The sequence below is a fragment of the Phascolarctos cinereus genome, unplaced genomic scaffold, assembly GCF_003287225.1.
Source record: "Phascolarctos cinereus isolate Bilbo 61053 unplaced genomic scaffold, phaCin_HiC Scaffold_4;HRSCAF=312, whole genome shotgun sequence".
Taxonomy (NCBI): Eukaryota; Metazoa; Chordata; class Mammalia; order Diprotodontia; family Phascolarctidae; genus Phascolarctos; species Phascolarctos cinereus.
The window spans coordinates 74,782,291-74,803,395 of record NW_027555847.1 but is presented as its reverse complement, the minus strand read 5'-3'; the positions used below and the strand labels follow the sequence as shown (position 1 = coordinate 74,803,395).

The following is a 21,105-nucleotide window of genomic DNA, read 5'->3' as shown; positions in this document are numbered from 1 at the left end:
CAGGGACTTTCTTTTGCCTCTTTTTTTTAATCCCCAGTGCTTGACACATAGTAGGTGTTTAACAAATGTTTATTGATTTATTAATTGATAAATATGAAACAAGAAATAGACTCAGCCTTCAGTGAGCTAATACTCTTGAAGAGAAATAAGTTAAATGCAGAAATAACTGATAAAAATCATAATGTAAGTAAATGAGAGACCTTATCATAAGATTTGGGAGTAGGGAGAAATCACTCGTAGCTCTGTGTTTTGAGGATGGGGTGGTGATTAAAAATGGCTTCTTGAAAGTACCTGAAAAGCCAGTTGAAAAAAAGAGAAAGCTGTTTAACATCAGAAGACAGGGACAGAAAACATTCTAAATAGTTGGGGGTAGGGGGCCAATGTACCTAGAGGCTGGTTAGCAGCGAAACAAAACAAAATAAGACCGGGTGTAGAGTGCATTTCTTTTAAAAATATATTCCATAATTCAAACTCTTCAATAATACTCGCCCCCACTTGGTCTGCTAAAAACAATTTTATTTTTATTGCAAAGGGAATATTTTTAATAGATTTACCTCAGGAATATTATCAATTCATAGTTGAGGAAGAAAGTAATCAGCAGTCTAAAGAAAGCAAAGAGAAAATGTCCTGTGTTCCAGTTTCAGCTTCTGACAGTGCTAGGCCCCACTCTAGGGAAATTCTCTGTCTCATGAATGTGTCTACACCGTGGACTGGGTTATATTTTGACAATAGCGGAATTAGGCTGTTCTAGTAAGGTGTTTCAGGGAAATGCAGTTTGAACCGGTTCGCACGCTCACTACCAACGGAAGTTTCTTTGGTCTGTTATGAGCTCCTTGAGAGAAGGGACTGTTGTTTTTTTGTGTTTTTTTTTGGGGGGGTTGCCATTCTTGTATCTGTACAGTGCTTGACACAGTGCCTAGCAAATAAGAGGTGCTCCCTAAATACTAGTTAATTGACTGACTGACTGATGCTCTGAAGGAGATGAAAGGAACTTAAGGAAAAACTGTCCTGGCTTTGATCTTGGAAACAAAAACTACTCTGGGATATTGGATATGCCTAGCTCTTTGCAGTTCTCCTTGTCTTCTGTAAGATATAGAGAGGAAGAGAGTATTTCAGAACACTTACTGAATCTAAAAACAGCCCTGACTAGAAAGGGGGCTAGAATGGTAGTGTGAGATTTCTGGGTGGCCGATATCAAAGGTCATTCCACTGGCCTTGGGTCTTTTCACATTTCAGTTGTTTGTATTTATGGTTCTTCCGGTCTCTTCATTGTTCTTCCTCTTCCTTCCCCTTCTCCTGAAGTCTTCTAGTTAACTGAGTAAAATGAAATATACTGAAGTGCAAGTATTTCTACTTCAAACATTTGATTAGTAAGACAAGTTTATTTGGAATTAATAAAAAAAAAAAGCAGTCAAAATTGAGAGGATATATATATATATATATATATACATACATTTGTCTTCTGTTCACATTTTCTGGGATTTATGGCCAATCGCTTAACTCTGAATCTCTTACTCTTTGTATAGTAGGGGTTATTGCTTACCCCATAGAAGTGACAAAGTGGTTCATACCTCCCCTGTTAGATTGTAAGCTCCTAGAGGGCAGGGATTCTTTCTGCCTTTCTTTGTGTCTCCAGCACTGAGCATAGTGGTGTATAGTAAGCATGTTAACAAATGTTTGTCGACTAAACATACCAAAGATTATAGTACATTAGTATTTATGAATTTTCCCATGACTTTATTGTCATTTGGATCATTTTGTCAAAATTTTCTGGGGAAAGTAAGAAAGAAGTTGAAAGGATTCTTTTGTCCCTCAAGATAGTATTTTCCCTTAAATCGTGTACTGGATTGTTTTAGCAGAACCATGTGGATTTAGAATTGCACTTTCTCTTTAATAATCTGCAGTTATTGTTAGCTTCTCCTACTATATAACATCCAGTAAATCCTAGGTCTTAAAGTATCTAAGACAGTGCCTAAATGTAATCAGAAAGTGTTGAGGTAATGTTTGTCAAAATCAGTTGTCTTCCTTCTTTACTGTATGAGAATATCCTTTTCACAAAACACAGTTCCTTCCTCCTGAAGACATCTTTCACTATCTTTACCCAAATCAAAACACCAGTCGCTGCCTTTTCAGCAGAAAAAAAGATGCAAATTTGGAGTTTGGGGAGAATTTAGGGGAAATAAAAATTTATTCCCTGTGACATCAGATCAGGCTGGATTCAACTTTTGTACAAATATATTAGTGAACATGGAGTGATTTCCCAGAGACTAGGTTATCAACATTAAAAAACTTTTGGTGTTTGAATTTTAGCAAGGAAACAAAATACAAATAATGCCAAATAGCACATATGTATTAACAAAATATAATGACCATTATGGACACAATGTAGCATACAATAGTGATCCCACTGCTCTAGCTGTTTTTTGAATATTGGTTATGTTTTTTTCCACAGATCTATCCGCGTTGTTTTACCAATCATCTCATAATCATTAACCTGCATTTGTTAAGATAGATAATGCCCAATTAGAGTGGAACAGAGCAATGCTCACTATACTCACTCTTGCTCCTACCTAAGCACCCCAACATTACCTCAGCCAGTGGACCTATGAGGTCAAACCTCATTCTTTAAAACAAAAGACAAAAGCTTCAAAACACTATCCAGATTATGTGATGAATGGGAAGTCTGTGCACAATGCTGTGTAGTGCTTAATAAATACTGGAAGAATGAGAGTGATGCTATTTGAAATAAAGGTGACATTGACTGGGGCTTTAGGGATTATTTTTTTGTTGGAGATTTTCATTGTGATCATTTTTTGGAGGAGGTAAGGGAGTGAAGGGCTTGATGAGTGGGTATGACCTGTCCTGCAACATTGCTACCATTCAATTGATGATATTCTGGGATCAAATGATAATATACTGTAATAAAACTGTGCTTGGCAAAAATGGCTTTTCCTTCAGAGGAGGAAAGAGCTCAGAACTCCTCAGGGAAAGCATGTTAGCGCTGCATAGAAGCTTCAGATGAAGAGTTTTCTGTTTTATTTTAATCTGCAACCTATAATTCCAGTATTAAGAGAAGCATTTAAAAAAAAGGCAGAGCTCTTTGAGACTTTCAAAACATTGCTTTTGTGTAATTATACCATGAGCTTTGTTCTTCCTACTTGCCTATGGTGGGTTGGCTCAGTTGATTTGAGTACTGTGATCATGAAGCCAAGGTCAAAGGCTTAATACTACTTAATGCCTCTCCATATGAGGCATTTAGCTTTGCTCTGTTCCATGGTTGCAGATTGTACTTGTAGGTGTGCATAGAGCATGGGCCTGGGTACACAGTCATACTTGAAAGAAAGCATTAACATTGCCTTCCTCTCCCCAACTCCCACTCCCCTGACACCTGGCTCGTGTTCTGTGTATCCCCAACTCCAACCAGTTCTTCTATAGAATACATAATTTTCGTTACATTGGACTGAGAATGACGATAAATGATTGAGTGCAAATACATCACCATTACAGATAACAATGCTGTATGGAGCATATGTGCTACTGTCTTCTGAATAAATGAGAAGCAACACATTTTTATCCTTTAAACCATTCAACAAATATTTATTGACTTGCTATGACTCTGCCAAGTACTGTGGCAGATAGGGAAGATGTGGAGCATTTTGTACCTTCCCAATTGGAAGAGAATTAGGCCAAACAGAGCATCCACCAGTTTGAAGTTCTTGGCTGAAAACAGGCCACTAGCCTTAAATCTAATCACCTGTGATAAAGAAACAGGTGACAGAAGAGCAAGCCAATTCATAGCCAGCAAGTAGACTAAGCATTCATCGGTAAGGGAACATTTCCCCTCAAAGGTTACTTGGGTTGCCAACAAAACAGGAGATTTTGCTGAGGTTCTCTTCTTCTGGTCATGCTTTTATTTTCCAAGGAGCTACCGCCAGATGTCCTCAACCATAGGCACTGGAGACCTTCAACTTGTAGGCCAAGGCTCCAAATGAAAACTTTCATTTCTACCCCACTGACCCCTAGTGTTTCTCTCCCTGGTGTTTATGGTGACTTGATTCTCCGTCTAATGAAGCACTAAGTGTTGCAACAGAGGGATAGAAGCTTCCCAGTATTTGTCACCCATCCAAGGAGCCAGCCATCTGTCAGCAAAACAGGAAGACTTGGGTTCCTTTTCTCTCCTGGGCTTGTTTCGCTATTTTAGGGAGCTTCACTTCTCCCTACGTTGAAGAGCTGGTAGGGTCTGCAGCAAGGGCTTCAAAGAGTGAGAGACAAAGACTGAAGCTGCTGTTTTTTTGCCCATCTGCCACGGCTTGAGGTGTATTCATTATTAATGGAGGTAGCGCAGTTGCTGCTCAGATATGCAGCCCTGCCTGCGTAAATGAGACATTCTTCAGCAAATTGCTTCGTTTTTTGATTGCTGATTGTACGCGTGTCACCAAGCTGACTCAAGGTTCATCGATGCATGCTCAGTAAATTAGAAAGAACATAACTATGGATCAGCCAAGAGAATGAATTCTGTGCCTACAATGACCCAGGGCCATTTAATTTTCTGCTTAATTTTGTTGCAGTCAGTTTGCATTTTGGGTTATTATGCAGTAGGAAATTAACAATAAATAACAAATTTGGTCCTCCTGTGCTTGTAATGATATTTTTATAAATCTTTGTAATGCTGTTTTTAAAAGGATCAAGGTCTGTGCCAGTCTGATACCCCAGCAAGTATGTGAAGAGGGAAATAAAGAGGAAAATACATTATTCCTGCCAGATAACCTTGTTGTTAAATAGCTAAGATTTTCTTTCTTTCTCTTTCTCTCTCTCTTTTTTTATTAGTATTTTGCTTTAACTTAAAACTGCTTCTTCTCTTTCTCAGATAACCTGAGGAAAATGGAAACCGATGAGGCTCAGGACATGTCCCAAGTTTCAGGTGAGGTCCTTATAAGATATGGGGGAAACCATGACTTCTGGTCAATCATGAGTTACCACAACCCTAATTAAACTGCTTATTTGGGGATAAGAGGCAATCTGCAAAACAAAGAGTTGAAGTCAGACGGTATCACCATTTGGCATCAATCAACAAGAATTTGTTGAATACCTACTATGTGCCAGGCACATCGGCTCTGAGGATAGAAGTGCAAAAAATGAAACAATCCTTACTTGTAATAAGCTTAATTTTGAAGTAATTATTACACCTTGAGAAAAGTTAGCAGATATGGAACTATGTTGAAAATTAATTCTTTTGTGAAATGTAGAATTACCTGGGGGGAGTGGGGAATATGATTTTTACTCTTGGGAAAAAATATCTGCCACATGCTGGACTTAAAGGAACCACAAGTCAGAATAACAGTAGTTTTAAAATCTAGGAAGGGTGAATTCTGGAAGGGCAATGAAAAGTGTAGAATTGAAATTATTCTTTGTTTGGAAGACCCCAGTTGCATTATTCTGAGCCTTTTGTTGGAGAAGGCTCATCTCCTACCTAGACACTGAGGAGCTGGAGAAATAAGTAACCTGATGATTAGGCCTGTTGAGAATTCACTGTCTCCACTGGATTCTCCCAGTCCCCCAGAGAACTTCAGAGAGAGAGAGAGAGTGAGTGTGTCATTTAGCGGAACCCACAGAATGAGACTAGCTGAGATGTACCCAATATCTAACAAGCTCTGCAATCGGAGAGCCCATCTGTGTGTCCATTCCTCTCCAAAGGGGCCCAGATGCGTCAGCCTTGGCGGCTTCAACTGACTTTGGTTTTTCAGTTTTTAGTATTTGAGAGTGGGCTGCTTCACCTCAGCCAAATTAGAGTCAATCACAGAAGGATGGCCCCTATCAGTGAATGGCTTTTAACTGTCATCTGTGGTTCAGCTATCAGGCTCCAAATTTTATGGTAATTATTTTGTTTAACTACTATATTTTGAGCTGGCTTAGCCACCATAACATAAAACATCTTCACAAATATGGTTTGAGCCTGACTAATGGGGGCCATCCTTTTAAGATGAAATAAAAAACAGGGCTTTCAAAATGTTATAAAAATACGTCCTAAATGTGTGCAGACTACATACTTTTCTCCTTAGTTGGATTGTAGCTGTTTCTGGGATATCTTTCATGTCCAAAATACCGGACTACTTTTGCCTAGGAAGGGACAAAAGTTAAACTGAAAGTTTATCTGTTCCCAACTTTATCTATCAAGAAAGTGATTCCTAAGAGAATTAGGTCTGCTTAGTGCCTGCTGGGTGAGATGTAGGATTACAGGAGATTTTTAGACCTCCCTCATAGAGGAAGGTCTTGTTCACCACTGTTTGTCCCACATGCCTTGAAGTTAATGATAGAATGAAGAGGAAGGGAATGTTTACAAATTTTCCAATGACCAAAAAAGGCCAGTTTCAGGTCCTTGAAATCTTGAAAAAGATTCTTTTCCCTCTGCTATCTCTCTGATGTCCCACTTTTGGTGTCTGAGTTAGGATGCATTTGAATAGCATAAGATTCAATTCAGGGTGTGGACTGTAGGATTCCTAAAGGAGAGTTTAGTATTAGAAAGGGACCTCAGAGACCATCTAACCCAAGACTTTCATTTTGCGGGGGAGGATACTGAGGCCCAGGCTGGTTAAGTGACATATCCATGGTCTCACAGTCAGTCAGCTATGAGATGTGAGATTTGAACCAGAATCCTTTGATTGAAAAGCGAATGTTCATCTCATTGCTCCATGCTGTCTGCACCTCTACCTTCTGCCTTTTATTCTGATATTCGCAACTATGTTTTCTAGAGGTAGTGACCTTTGGAATACCCAGGTTAACTACCAATCCCCAGATCCCGATAACAGAAATGATTTTCTCCCCACTGTGACAAAATTCTATATATTCAATTTGAAGATGAAAGGTTGAAAATGAAGGATTATTCTCCATGACTTTGTCTAAAGGGAAAATTGTTTATATTTCTGATCTGAACTCATTTACCATTTTGGCATATTTAATAAAGTACTGCATATGCTGAAAATATTAAGAATTGTTTTAGACTTTTTAGTCTAATTTTGAGTTTTCACAACAAAATTTAATATACTCCTCTCCCTCTCTCTTTCTCCACACACACGCGCACACACACACTTACATACATACATAAATTGTACTTTTAATACCAATCAAAATTAAATGCTATGAGTGTCAAATGAGGTGGCATTACATAAAACACAGCAAAAGTTAAAGCAGCATAAAACATGTTAGTATTATTACTCTTTTTATATGTTGACAAATGTTTAAGGTACGTGCCATTTTTAGTAACAGCTTTGGAAAGATAACTTGGCATTGATTCCCATGTAAATTAGCCTACTTCTTGGAATTTGTGGTTTTTCCAGTTGGAAATAAAAGTCATATCATGTTTTGTTTTTTTTTTCCCTCTGAAAGTTTTATTTGGAGCACATGGGAAACTGTTCTATTAAAATAAGTCAATATGTTTAATCAGAAAGCATTTCAAATCCATGGCACAGAATTTTTTTAAATGACACCAGAGAGTATGTATAATTTATACAGTGTTCTTTTCTCACAAATTATTTAATCCCTGCTCACAAAATACAGATGTGATCACAGCTTCTTGTCTAGGTTTAATTTTTTTGATAGTTTGTGAAATTCTGATTTAAGATAATATCAGCGAGTTCCAATTTTTTAGATTACTTAACTGCCGAGTATCCTGGGTCACCCACCAAATTTAACCATGTGTCCTAGTAGAGGCTTTATTAAAAGAATTTGAGTCCCTGTAGAAAGGGAAGAGAGTTTTGGAGGAAACAACAGATTGGGAGTCAAATGACCTGGGTTCTAAATCCTCAGCCTCTTACTACCTGTGTGACCTTGAGAATGTCCCATACATTCCCTGGGGCTCAGTTTCCTCATCTGTAAGATAAAAGGGCTGGATTAGATGATCATTTTTCCTAAAATGCTGAGAATAGATAGCAAATCCAGAAGAGAACTATAATTTCATTTAGTTCATGTATTTCCATAAGAGATTTTATTTTTGGCAACTTTTCCACCAAATATACTCTTACACATGCCCATTTTTTTTGCCCCTACTTTTGTTAGTTCTAGTTTTCTAGTAATTGCTTCTTTTGTATATCTTTGTCTTAAGATAGTAAAGGCCTCTAAAAGAAGGCTCAATTAACCAATGCTTATTGAATGCTACTACAGCGTGCAAGGCACTGTGCCAGGCTCTGGAAAGGTCTTAGATTTAGACTTTACAAAGTCTTCCATGTCCAACGCCCTCATTTTGCAGATGAGGCTCAGAGAGGTGTAATGACTTGTTTTAGGCCACACGGGGAGTTAGTTAAGTAGTTAGTTACTAGGAGAGCTGGGATGCTGACGTAGGCCTTGCTCTAGATTTTATTCTTTCAAGGAGGAATAAAACAGGTGCTCATTGCTCTCAGGTTCTTAACAAGGTAATAGGAGAGATTAGGCATACACTCATTAAACACAGACATGTTTCATTCAGATGTTTTACTTGGTCAAGATAATGCTTTTAAATTTGATTTACTTTATGAAAAGCATTAATTAGTAATAAAAGAAGACCTCATTAATTTGGAGTCTCTGGTAATTTGAATAGGGTCTAAATTTGAAATACCTTTCCATTGTCAATAAAGGAAAGGGCTAATTAGGCAAATTAACTGGATTGTTAAGAGGAAGATGAATTATATAAGAAAAAATGTTTAAGGTGTTCCTGAGCATTTTGGAAACCCATTTGGGTATAAATCATTCATATGTTGAGTATAACCATAGTGATATAGTAGAAAGTCTTACGGACTGGGAATTAGAATCATACATTAGAACTGGAAGAAACCTTAGAAGCCACTAAGTTTATCCCCCTCATTTTACAGGTGAGGAAGCTGAGGCACAGGGTATTACATGACTCGTGCAGGGTCACACAGCTAGTGTCTAATGGCTGGACTTGAACAGGTCTTCCTGACTTCAAGAGCAATGCTCTGTCTACTACACCTGACACTTAGAAGTTAGAACCTTGGGCAAATCTCTTTACCTGAGCTTCCTAATTATTCCAGTGTGGATAATAACATTAATATTACCTTGCACAAGACTTTTGGGAGTGTTATTAATATTGAATGTTAAGAACATTAAAGCAGTATGTAAATATGAGTTATTATAATTTATTCTGCTTTAACACTTCTGCATCTTTTGCCTATTTATAAAGAATATGTATTTGAAGGTAGTAAGTTTTTTTAACAAACCTATATAACTTAGACTCTTCTTGAATTTAGACATGACTCCTTCCCTCTTCCTTGTTATTTGTGAATCCATGAGGTCTTACTATATGAACTTATTCCATTCAAATGTATCTTTATAAATAGTCATTAAATTACTATTTTGGATTCTAAATACGAGTGTGTGTATTCAAACCCCATGCACATGTGTGTGCCCTTTTGTGTGTGTGCTTTGTAAACATCATTGAAAAAAATAGTGATTTGTATGAAATAAGCAAAGCAGTAATATGTATAATATATTCAATTTATTTAATCATCTTAGTTCATCAGTTGTAAAATTATATTTACTTGTTACATTTTAAATGGAAAGTTTACTAATATTTTCTGCCTCAATTTATCCATGTTACCTAAAATTTTTGATGTCATTTCAACATAAAAATTTTGGAAGTACTAAAGATTGAAATCTTTAATTAACAGTATATGACATTAGAGGTTTAAACAGTGTCTGGAGTAACATTTACCACAAAGGTGGCCACACTTACTAAAAATAACAGTAGCTTGAATGATGGTACAGCTTGGATCAACTACTTCCTACCTGTTTGACCTTGGGCAAGCCACTTCCCCTCTTGGGGCATCATTTTCCTCATCTGTAAAATGAGGGGGTTATACTAAAAATTACTCCTAAGGTTTCCACCCCCAGCAATAAATCTTGGTTTTATAAATTGCCTTTGATAACAAACTTAGGGCTGGTGAATATAATTAAAACCTGCCATCATGAAACCTTGTTTTTACCATTTTAGGTCTGTCAACCAACTGGCAATTTCAGTAGTGAGTGCTAGCATAGGACAAATGTGGCTTCTTCATGCACACTCGGGGGGGGTGGGGGTGCTAAGGAGCCACAATCCAACTGAAAGGTAGACCAGGAGGAGGACACATAAATAGCTTGGATCATAAAAGCTCTGAATTATTTAAAATTGAGTTGGTCATCCTTTGAAGGATAAGTATGCAAGAGTATAATGCTATTCCTACTACCCTAAAGGTCTTCCCCAACCACACTGTCTGCCATTCAGAGACCTTCCACCCAAGTAGACTGTAAGCTTCTTCAGGTCAGGGATAGTTTTCATCTTCAGGGGTTGAGGGTTGTTTGTTTATGATTTCCAACCCCAGGACAGTTATCTGAGTACAGTAAGGGCTCAATAGATGTTTGTTGAATTAAACTGAATTCTTCAGTTCCTATTCTCTTATCCTTCATAGAATGTAAGCTACTTTAAAGGTTTAAGATTTGAAGATTTAATTTTTATCTGTGGATCCTCAGAGCATAACACAGTGCCTGGCACATAGTAGTTGCTTAATAAATGCTCATTGTTTTGTTGATTGATTGATATCCCACTTCCTATTCCATGAAACCTTCCTTGATTTCCTGAGTCATAAATGATCTCTTCCTCCTCTGAACTCCTATAGCAGTTATCTGTGCCATTCTTATGGTGGTACTGCCTTTTATTTTATTTTAATTATTTTTGTATGTCTTATCTCTTCAACTAAATTGTAAGTTCCTAAATCATTCTTGTACATAGGCTCCATCCTTCACCCAGCTACGAAAATATTTTCCTGAATCATAGGTCTAACCCAGGGGTGGAGAACCTGTGGCCTCAAGGCCCAACATGACTCTCTAGGTCCTCAAGTGTGGCCCTTTCAGTTTGGATTCAATTGAAGTGCCACCCTTGAGGATCTAGAGGGCCACATGTGACCTTGAGGCTGAAGGTTCCCCACCCCTGGTCTAACCATACAACTCCTCTGCTTAGAAACCATCAAGTGGTTCCCTATTCCCTTTTGGATAAGTATAAAATTCTTAGCCAACAGAAGAGAAACTTTCTTGAGGTCAAGTAGCATATCACTTTTTTGCTTTTGTATCTCTGTCACTTAGCGTGGTGCTTGGCACACACTTGGTGCTAAATAAATGCTTATTGATTTATTGATTAACCCCTCTATAAAGGGGTGCTAACTCTTTCCAACTTTCTGTTACTCGTCTTCATACATTCTAACTTTATTTTAGCCAAATTGGACCATTAGCTATTCCCAGAACTTACCATCTCTAACCTCTGTCCTCATACAAGCTATTCCCTGTAGTGAGAATGGACTTCCTCTTCATCTCTGCCTATTACAACCCTTCTCTTCCTTCAAGACTCAACTTCTATGCTATTTTTTTTCTATAAAGCCTTCCCTGAAACCGTTAGCTAAAAATGCCCTCTCTAATAAATTTCCTGAGGGAAATGCCTCTCTGCCTTCTTTGCCTCTATCATAGCCTACCTTGTATTATACTTGTCTGTGCACATATCATGTTCTTCCTCAGTTCCAGTAGAACCTAAGTTCCTTGAGGATAGATACAACTCTGGAATTAGAGGTCTGGGCTTCAAGTCCTTCATGTGATACTTACCACCTGTAACCTTAGGTAATCACTTAACTGCTCTGAGCCTCAGTTTCCTCATCTGTAAAATAAGAGGATTAGACTAGAATCACTAGGCGGTCTGTGAGATACCTTTCAATTCTAAATTTATGCTACTAAGAGCCCATGACTGTTATTTTTTTATACCAGTGTTTTGTTATAAGGAATTGCTTTTTTCCTCTTTTTTTCTTCAATTGAGGTGGAATGAGGGGAGAGAAAGTAGATGTCTGTTAATTTTTTTTAAATAGAGAGTTTAGGGGAGGGAAATTATAGGTGTGGTATGTTGCATACACTTCCAGATAAGGGTCTTGTATCATTTGTTTTGCTTAATTGTTTTATTTTATTGTGAGAGAACTCTAGACTGGTGATAATCTAGTAATGTTTGTAATATAAAAACAAAACATGTCAATAAAACTTTTTTTAAAAACCCATTGTGAGTATTTAATAAATGCCATGTTTCTCTCTTGTTTCCAAGAACAGTGTCTTGCATATTAGTTGAAACAAAATAAACCTTTTTTACATTAAGTGAAGTAAAAAAAAAATTGATTAAGATGGCATTATAACTTGCATTGTTTCTAAGAAATCATGAATTTATCAGCTGCACTCTAGAAGTAAAAAAAAATGAAATATGAAGAATATATATCTATAACAGAGGGGAAAGCTCTTAAAAGAAACCTTTGTAACTCCTCAACTGCTAGCATACCTCCTACTGCATCATTTTGTCATGCAAGCTACATGTACTGTACTGCAGAGTGAATGCCTCATATGAAGAATCAGCAAAGAGGGGACTTGATGACATGTGCTATTAGAGAAAAATTTGTATAGTTGAATTTCTTCTTTCAGAGGAAGATACAGAACTTAATTGTAGTCCCAACTAATTTTAGTTATTTAATGGAATTCTATTAATGTCACATTTACCTGGGGTATTCTTCTGGCCTTTTTGCTGCTTGGTGAATTTGATGGGGCACCACATTTTGGTTTCTTAAATAATTCCCTGAATCAGCAAAGAAATCTGGAAGGATGAGACTCAGAACTCAGAATAATTACAGAGGAAGCTGAATATGAATGTCTTATTTCTGAACTAGTAATGAAGCTAACTTAAGGAAGGGGATGAGCCCCTTCAGGAGAATTAGGTATTTTCCTAAGACTGTCAAGGTATTAGACTAGGTGTTATGGTTGTAGTATAGTAGGAAGCAAGCTGATGTAGAAGGTAGAAGTATCTGAGTTGGACTTCCAGCCCCAGTGTTTTACTATGTGCCATGTCATGTACCTGCTCTGAGCCTCAGTTTCTTCATCTGTCAAGTGGATGTATTCAGACTTTTATACCTACTTCATAGAGTGGTTTTGTGGTGTGGGCTTGGTAAGCCTTAAAGCCCAATGTAGGTATAACCTGTTATTATATCAGTAAGCTGTTTACTAATTCAATACAAGTCGCCTTGAAGATGTACAAGTATATCTAACAATGCATCAGTATTTGCCTTATACTTGATGTGCACACAGAATAATTTTTCATTTTCCCCTTTCTCCTTGATGTCTCTTCTGCTAATTGAGCTTCATATTGATCAAGTCTGGCTCATGGTACTTTAGAACCATCATCCCCACTGTTTTCCATTATTCCCCATTGGCTTGTGGTGTATGCTTTCCCTCTGTAGTGTGGATAAAAATGTTGAGACTCAGCTATGGTGACACTCAAAGTAACATTTAATTAAATGCAGGGAACCCTACTGGAATGAAATGCCTCTTAAAAATCAGAAAACCATGGTCTAGACATGATTGGTAGTGTCTGACTATGCCTCAGGATAAATGGGTTAATTAAATTGAAATAGTAATGACAAAGAGTTCCTTTGGATGAATTTGAAGAATCAACTGACCATAAGGACACTTTATCTAGGACACTCAGAATCTTCTTATTATATCTGCATTGCTTGATCCATGGTTATTTAAAGTGTTTTGGAAATGTTTAAAAGAAACAGTTAAGAGTCCTGATAATGAATGATAGTAGGAAGAAAGTAATGAAGTCTCTGGGACTCTGGAAGTTGAAATCTAGCAATGGGCAAAGAATTAAGATGATTAATCTCAGAAATGAAAGGATTCCAGAAGTCATCTAGTGCCACACAGAGCATGATATTTAGATCCCGTCCTTTTAATAGTACCTTTCCACAATGATCCCCCTGAAGGATCATCTGCCCTCTTTGTGAAGAACTCTATCAAGGGAGAATGCACTGTGCTCTTCAAGTAGGCCACACTTTTGGACAGCTCTGGTTGTTATAGAGGCGGGTTTTTTCCTTATAATTAATCAAAACCTTCCTCTTGGCAACTTCCATCCATTGTTTTTTAGCTCACACTCCCAAGGCTAATAAAGACAAGTGAAATCCCTCTTCTAGACGATAGCTTTTCAACACTGGAAAACTAGGAAGCTTAGAATTGACACAAGGTCAGTTCATTCTTTTGCAGAATTAAGTGCTAGGCTAGGAGTTAGAAGACCTGGAAGCAATTCCTGGCTCTTGATCACTTCAACAAGTATTTATTAAAGGTCTATGATGTGTATGGCACTATGCTAGGTACTGAGGTTAGAAGGACAAAACCAAAACAGTTTCTGCCTACATGGAACTTATATTCTACTGGGGAATACAGTAGGTAACAGATAAGCAAATAAAGAATACTTTGAGGCAGGAGAGACAACTGATAACTAGGAGGACAAGAAAAGGCTTTCTGTGTCATTTGACGCTGGAATTGAACCTTGAAATAAGCTAAGAACTCTTAAGAGTTAGAGATAAGGAGATAATCTATCCATAGAATGGATGTTGGGGGCAGGGAGCAGTGGAGAGACAATCTAAGCAAGGGGTACAGAAGTGTAATAGAATACTAATTTGGGAATAAACAGTTTGTCCAACATAGGATGGATAGAAGGAGAGTTTTATGAAATGAGACTGGAATGATAGGTTGGAAAAAGGTGGTGAAGGGCTTTTGGTGCCAGATTGAGAATATATTTTATTGTCTTAGAGGCAGTATGGAACTATTGGAGATTTTTGAGTAGGAAAATGACATTTTAGATGTGTGCTTTTGGAGGGTTGCTTTGGCAGCTGTATAGAAAGAGAGGATCTGGAAGAAGGGAGAGCAGTTATGAGAATGTTGCAGTAATCCAAACAAGAGTTGGTGGAGGCTTGAATTAAGGCGGTGGCCATATGAGTGGAGACAATGAGAGATATAGAGGCAAGTCCAACAAAAATTGGGTCTCTAGATTAGAGGGGCAAAGAAGAAGCAAAAATTGAGGATAGTTGAGTGTTGAGAATCTGGGTGACAGAAAAGATGGTGCTGGCCTCAACAGAAATAGAGAAGTTTGGTGGAGAGGTAAGTTTAGAGGGTAAGGATAATGAGTTCTGTTTGTAGGTGTTCCGTTTGAGATTCCTATGAGACAGCCAAAGGCAAGAAAGATGTAGGGCTGAAGTCAGGAAAGAAATTAGGACTGAGATAAAGATTTAGGAGTCATCTGCATAGAGATGATCACTGAATCCATTGCCCCTCATGAGACAACTGATCAGGAAAAGGTAGAGACAGAAAAAGGATCAATGGTAGAGCCTTGGGGGATACCTGTTTAAAAGGAAAGGGAGATAGAAGTAAAGGAAACTGAGAAATGGGAGCCAGCTATGTAGGAGGAAAACCATTTTAGAAAGGAAAGCCACATAGCTGAAGAGGGAGAGAGGATTGAGAAGGAGGAGGTGGTCAGCAAGAGCAAATTCTGCAAAAAGAGAGAGAGAGAGAGAGAGAGAGAGAGAGAGAGAGAGAGAGAGAGAGAGGGAGGGAGGGAAGGATGAGGACTGAGAAAAGACCATAGGATTTAGCAATTAAGAAATTATTTGGTAACCTTAGAGAAATCAGTTTCAGTGTAGGGGTGTGGTCAGAGGCCTGATTGCAAAGTGAAGGGGAGGTAAGGAAGTTGAGGCAAGAAGTATAAACACTTTTTTTTCCCTTTAGGAGAAAAAGAAGAAAAAAAAGAGAGACTTTGCTTTTTACTAGCTAGGTGACCAAATAACCCAACAAATGAGTCTCAATTTCCTTTTCTGTAATGCCAACAGCCTTGGATTTGAAATCAGAAGACCTGGATTAATATGTTGGCTAAACCATTTATTAATTATGTGACTTACACAAGTGTTGAAGTCTCATTTTCTTCATATCTAAAGTGAGAGGTTGGACCTCAAGTTTTCTTCTGAGTATAACATTGATTGCAAAGCCCTTTGTTATCTTAAAGTGCTAAATGTACATACTAAATGTAACTCTTATGACAGTAATTCTCATCTGATATGAAAGGGCCTGGTTATATTTTGAGGACATCAAGTCTTTGGCTAATTGCTCTCACTAATATTTGAGACTGAGAACCACAGTATTTAACATTTCTTCAGGGTCTCCTTAAAAGCACTGAATCTCGCAAAACTTCAAAATATAGAACAGCTTTTGCCTACACAGGAAAGATTCGTATCTGAGTTGTTGAAGAATCATGAGAAAACCCGCCTTATTGGATTGCTCTCCCCTATGACTCTGTACAGTCAGTCCCTTTTACTACCTTGGGTGGGATTCCAGAAGGGGGAGAGGCTAGGTTTTTCTTCTCCACGTTGATACTTTCATATTTCTGCTCTCCATATTGGACTGTACTGTTCTACCTTTCCAATAGGGATTTTCTCATCACTGTTGCCACACATTTCTTCTTTGCTGCTTCTCAATGTTTAGTTTCTCCTCCAGTGAACGATGTTATCAGCTCCTTTATATTTCTTGGGCATCTGGATGATGTGGCAGTTTTATTGTAGCCTTGAATGACCATGTTCTAGTTCTAGGTATCCCTTGGCATGTACTTCCAGCTCAGGCACCTATGACTCAAAGGGACAGGACAATCTCTTGCTACATAAATGTGAATGGTTTCAACAAAAAGAAAGTGGTTAAGTGGTTCATAGAATTTTTCTTCTTTCTCAATTTCAGATTTTTCCCAGTTTGTGTTGTGATCATAATTATAAGTTGCTGAACAATAATTATAAGCCATTCAGCTGTTTTTACTCTTAAGTTCTATTTAAGGCAGTGACAATTGCTAGACATAATGCACATCATAACAAACCTTTAGTAACATAAAAGCACTTCAGTTTTCTTTCTGGCCTTTTGCTTTTCCTTGGGAAATTCTTACACTTCTAAGCTTTCTTTAACAATTCGTCTTAGGTCTAGAAGATCCAGATAGACCTAATAATGTTTTTCCTGAAAATACGCCAGTTGTAATTCAGCTAAAACGGTAGTATAAAATTTGTTCTCCATATCCTGAAGTATGCAGCACTGTTCCCTATTCTTATATTCTCAGACCATTTGACTATTCTGGTTTTAAAATAAATGCAGAAAAAGACTTTCCATATTTCCTGAAAAGTTATGACAAAGTGACAATTCTCTTTTATTACTATTTTCATTTTATTATACACAAATAGACTATAAACTCCTCAAAGGCAGGATAAATTTATCTTTACTTCTCTTGGTGCCTAGTATAGTACACTGCATAGTGTAGGTGCTCAATAAAGGTTTCTGAAAGACTGATATATTAAAATAAACATCAGATATAAATATATATATATATATATATATATATATCAGATGATTAGTGCTATTTACAGTATTCCTCATAATCATATATTACCTGAAGACTTGAACTGCATCCATGTAGGACCAACTATTTTAGATGCCAACTAAATTTGCTGTTTATTTCAGCCAAGTAATTGCTCAAGTTGGTCAAACAACCCACTCCTGTGCCTTTCTGATCTTCCATTTGGAATTCCCTTCTAATCTTTGTCCATCACTTTCATTATATCTTTTCTCAAAATGCTCCAATTCCAAAAGGCCTTCCTTGCCTAACCCTCCTTCATGCAGATGAGGCCTTTTACTTCAATGTATTATAGTATTGCATTGTTGGAAGGGTGGGTTTAGGGGGTAAGATAATGAGGACATGCTTATATCCTTTGCTAGTTTTAAGTACATACATTTGAACCCCCCTTCCAATTAAATTGCAACTTCTATAATGAAATAAATTGTATAATATTTTCTTAGGATCAAAAGTTTGAGAGTTAGAAAACTGCAGCTCAGAGGTAATTTAAGTGACTTGCTCAAGATCACACAGGTTTAAGTAATGGAGGTAGGATTAGAATCCAGGTCATCTGACTTCTTTTTCAGAGCCATATTTTCTTCTCCCAAATTTAGAGATTAAAGAAGCAGTACAGACCATGCAGTCCAGCCCCCTCATTTTATAGGTAAAGGAAGTAAGACTTAACCAGGTTAACGTGCTTAAAGTCATCCAGCTAGTAAGTGCCAGAACTACAATCTGAAGCCATTTCCTCCAACTCCAAATGCAGTGCTCTGTCTTCTACAGTTTCTCATGATGCCATCAACTGTTATGGTTATGTAGATCAGGAGTGGAGAACCTGCAGTCTCAAGCCAACATTTGGCCCTCTAGGGCCTCAAGTGCGGCTCTTTGACTGAATCCAAACTTCACAGAACAAATCCCCTTAATAAAAGGATTTGTGGCCTTGAGGCTGCAGGTGGCTGGCATTATGAGAAACCCAGAAGAAGCAGGCAGTACCATAACATACATATAAATACTGAGTAGACACTTAATGCTTTTTGAATGAATGAAAGCATATGTTAGGTAAAATGGTTACCATATATGTGATCAGACATAACTTTTCTTATCATCTCTGAAGGTACTGAATTAAGAATTAGACAATTATCTAGTTAATTCAGTCTAGTAAAATAAACTTTGAAACATCATTATTACAACTCTGAAACATCATTGTTACAACATTTCTAATAAATTTTAAATTTTATAGCTGTTTTCCTCAATTCTACTGCCAAACCCTCTGTACCACATACATCATTTTATGTACTCTGAGAAATTGTTTAGGAAAATCTTATGTATTCTTCAAGTATGAACTAACTCTAATAATCATTTTTATTAACTAAGCACAGGATAGAATGAATTGAAACCTTTTACACTAAAACCTTACTAATGATGGGGAAAGGCATAAAGTTGCATTTGCCTTGCACCTTGAGGAAATCACTTTGCCCTCTGGGCCTCAAGTCTACTCATATGGGAGTGAATTAGATGTCTATTAAAGTCTCTTCTGGCTCAACATCCTGTTGACCTATCCAAAAGTTTCTATGACTATGAGTACTGGAATATCCTCATTAACATTTTTTTTTTTGGAAATTAACAATAGTTGACACATAGCATTTTCTGGCATTACAAACCACTTTCCTTAAAATTCACTCAACAGTGCCAAGTGGGCCAACTGGGTTACTGCACACCGTAGTCTTTGTTGCTCAGAAGGTTGAGGCCGATGAACTGCATGATTTCAGGATTTCTTAGCTACAGTAGGGCTATGGGATATGGTGAGGCCTTGGAAGTAGAAGGCCACCAGGCTGCCGAAAGAAGGACATACTGGCCCAGGTTGGAAAAACAGAGCAGGTTAAAGCTTCTTTGTCAATCAGTATTGGGATCATGTCCATGAGTGGCTGCTGTTCTTCTAACCCAAGTGAGATAAGAAGACCAAGTCTCAAAAAAATCAAGCTAAATTCAACAAACACTTAAGTGCCTACTGTGTGCTACCATGAAATAGGTAGAACAAACACTATATTTCTCATTGTATAGATGAGAAAACTAAAGGGCAGAAGATAAGTGGCTTGTCTAAGGTCACAGTCATGGAGTAAGCAAATGACAAAGTTGGGACTAGAACCCAGGTCACTTAACTATCCTTTTATTCAAATACATTGTCATTGCCTTTCAACAACAGAGAGGTAAGAGTATTTTATTTCAATTAAAACTTCAATATTCTGTACTGAGATAGATGGTGGACTTTAAAGAATACTTTCACTGGTTTGCAAATAGTGAGTATGGGTAATGACTTATTTTGGAAAGGTTGTAGTGACACCCGTGTTTGGATTCTTATTTTACTACCTGCCTGTCTACCCAGAGTTTTTGAGAAAGGTCCTGAATTTAAGTGGATTATGAAAGTGGCTGGTACTAGTGGGAGCCTAGCTCAGTACAAGGATGACACCTTCTCCGCCATATCTTGATGGATTTAGAATCTCAGAACTTGTGAGTTCAAAGATAGGTCGACCTTAACTCTAGCACATCCCAAAAATGGGACTGCTTTCTTCAACATCTCAACCAAGGGCCATTAAATCTCTACTTGAAGACCTTCAGAACTCACTACCTACTAAAGCAGCCTGCTCCATGGTTGGATATTTCTATTTTCATTGGTCTTAATTCTGCCCTCTGGGACCAACCAATATAGGACTAATATCTCTTCCTTCAAGTACTTGAAGGCATCTCTTATGTCTTTTCTGATCATCTTCTCTAGTCTAAACATCTTCAGTTCCTTCAACTGCTTCTCTTTTAGCATGGTTTTGTATTTCCTGCCCGTGCGAGTCGACCTCATTAGAGTTCTTTTCTGCTTGTCAGTGTTCTTAAAATATGGTGTGCAGACTGAAAGAGATATAGACTGACAAGGGCAGAGTGCAGTAGAACTCTTGCCGCTTTTTTGTTTGGAAAAGACAGAGTGCATCTATTGATGCAGCCTAAGTTTGCATCACCCTTTTGAAACCACGCTCTTAACCCTTAATGAATATACAGTTCACTATGCATCATCAAGACATGCATGGCACATACTAGGGCATGATATATGAAGTCACCAAGCATTTATCAAATGCCTATTACATGCCAGTCCCTCTGCTAAGTACTGAGGATACAAAGACAAAAATAGCCCCTGCCCTAAAGAAGCTTAACAGTCTAATGGGAGGAGACAACATGGAAATAACTACAAACAAAGAAGATATATATAGGATAAATTGGACATAACCTCAAAGAGAAGACACTAAAATTAAGGAAGACCATGAAAACCTTCTAGCAGAAGGTGGAATTTCAGGAAAGAAGCCAGGAGGTACAGGTGAGGGGGAAAGGCATTTCAGGCACAGGTAACATACAAGAAAAATGCAGGGGATGAACTATCTTGTGCAAGAAACAGCAAAGTGACCAGAGTCATTGGATTGTACAGTATGTGGAGGAGAGTAAAGTATAAGACTAGAAATAGACTAAATATTGAATGGCTTTAAAAGCCAAATGTAATAATAAATGCCTAACTTATTAAAATCCCTTATATCATTTTCATATGAACTGTTTTCCAGGCAAGCCTCCCTAATTCTGTATTTGCATTGTACATTTTTTTTTAATCCAAGTGTTGGAATTTACCTTTATCACTTAAATTTTACCTAAAGGATTTAGTCCATCATTCTAGTCTGTCAGGATGTTATTTTTTATCCACGTTCTTTCATCCTGTACATCAGGTATCCCTAATTGCTTCATCATCAACAGATCTGATAGATATACCATCTGTGTCTTCTCCAAGTCACTGAAAGAAATACTAAAGAGACTAGGTCCAAGAGAAGAGTTCTATGGCAATCCGT

General features: G+C 37.6%; 1 protein-coding gene across 22 annotated transcripts in view; it reads left to right on the top strand.

Moving 5' to 3' along the window:
- Positions 1-21,105, top strand: part of IKZF1 (IKAROS family zinc finger 1) — a 138,712-nt gene that overhangs the window by 11,978 nt on the left and 105,629 nt on the right. For all 22 annotated transcript variants that reach the window (XM_020981322.2, XM_020981316.2, XM_020981313.2 and 19 more), the window contains exon 2: positions 4,868-4,921. In XM_020981322.2, coding sequence (XP_020836981.1) covers positions 4,868-4,921 — 54 coding nt within the window. The remainder of the gene's footprint in view (positions 1-4,867; positions 4,922-21,105) is intronic.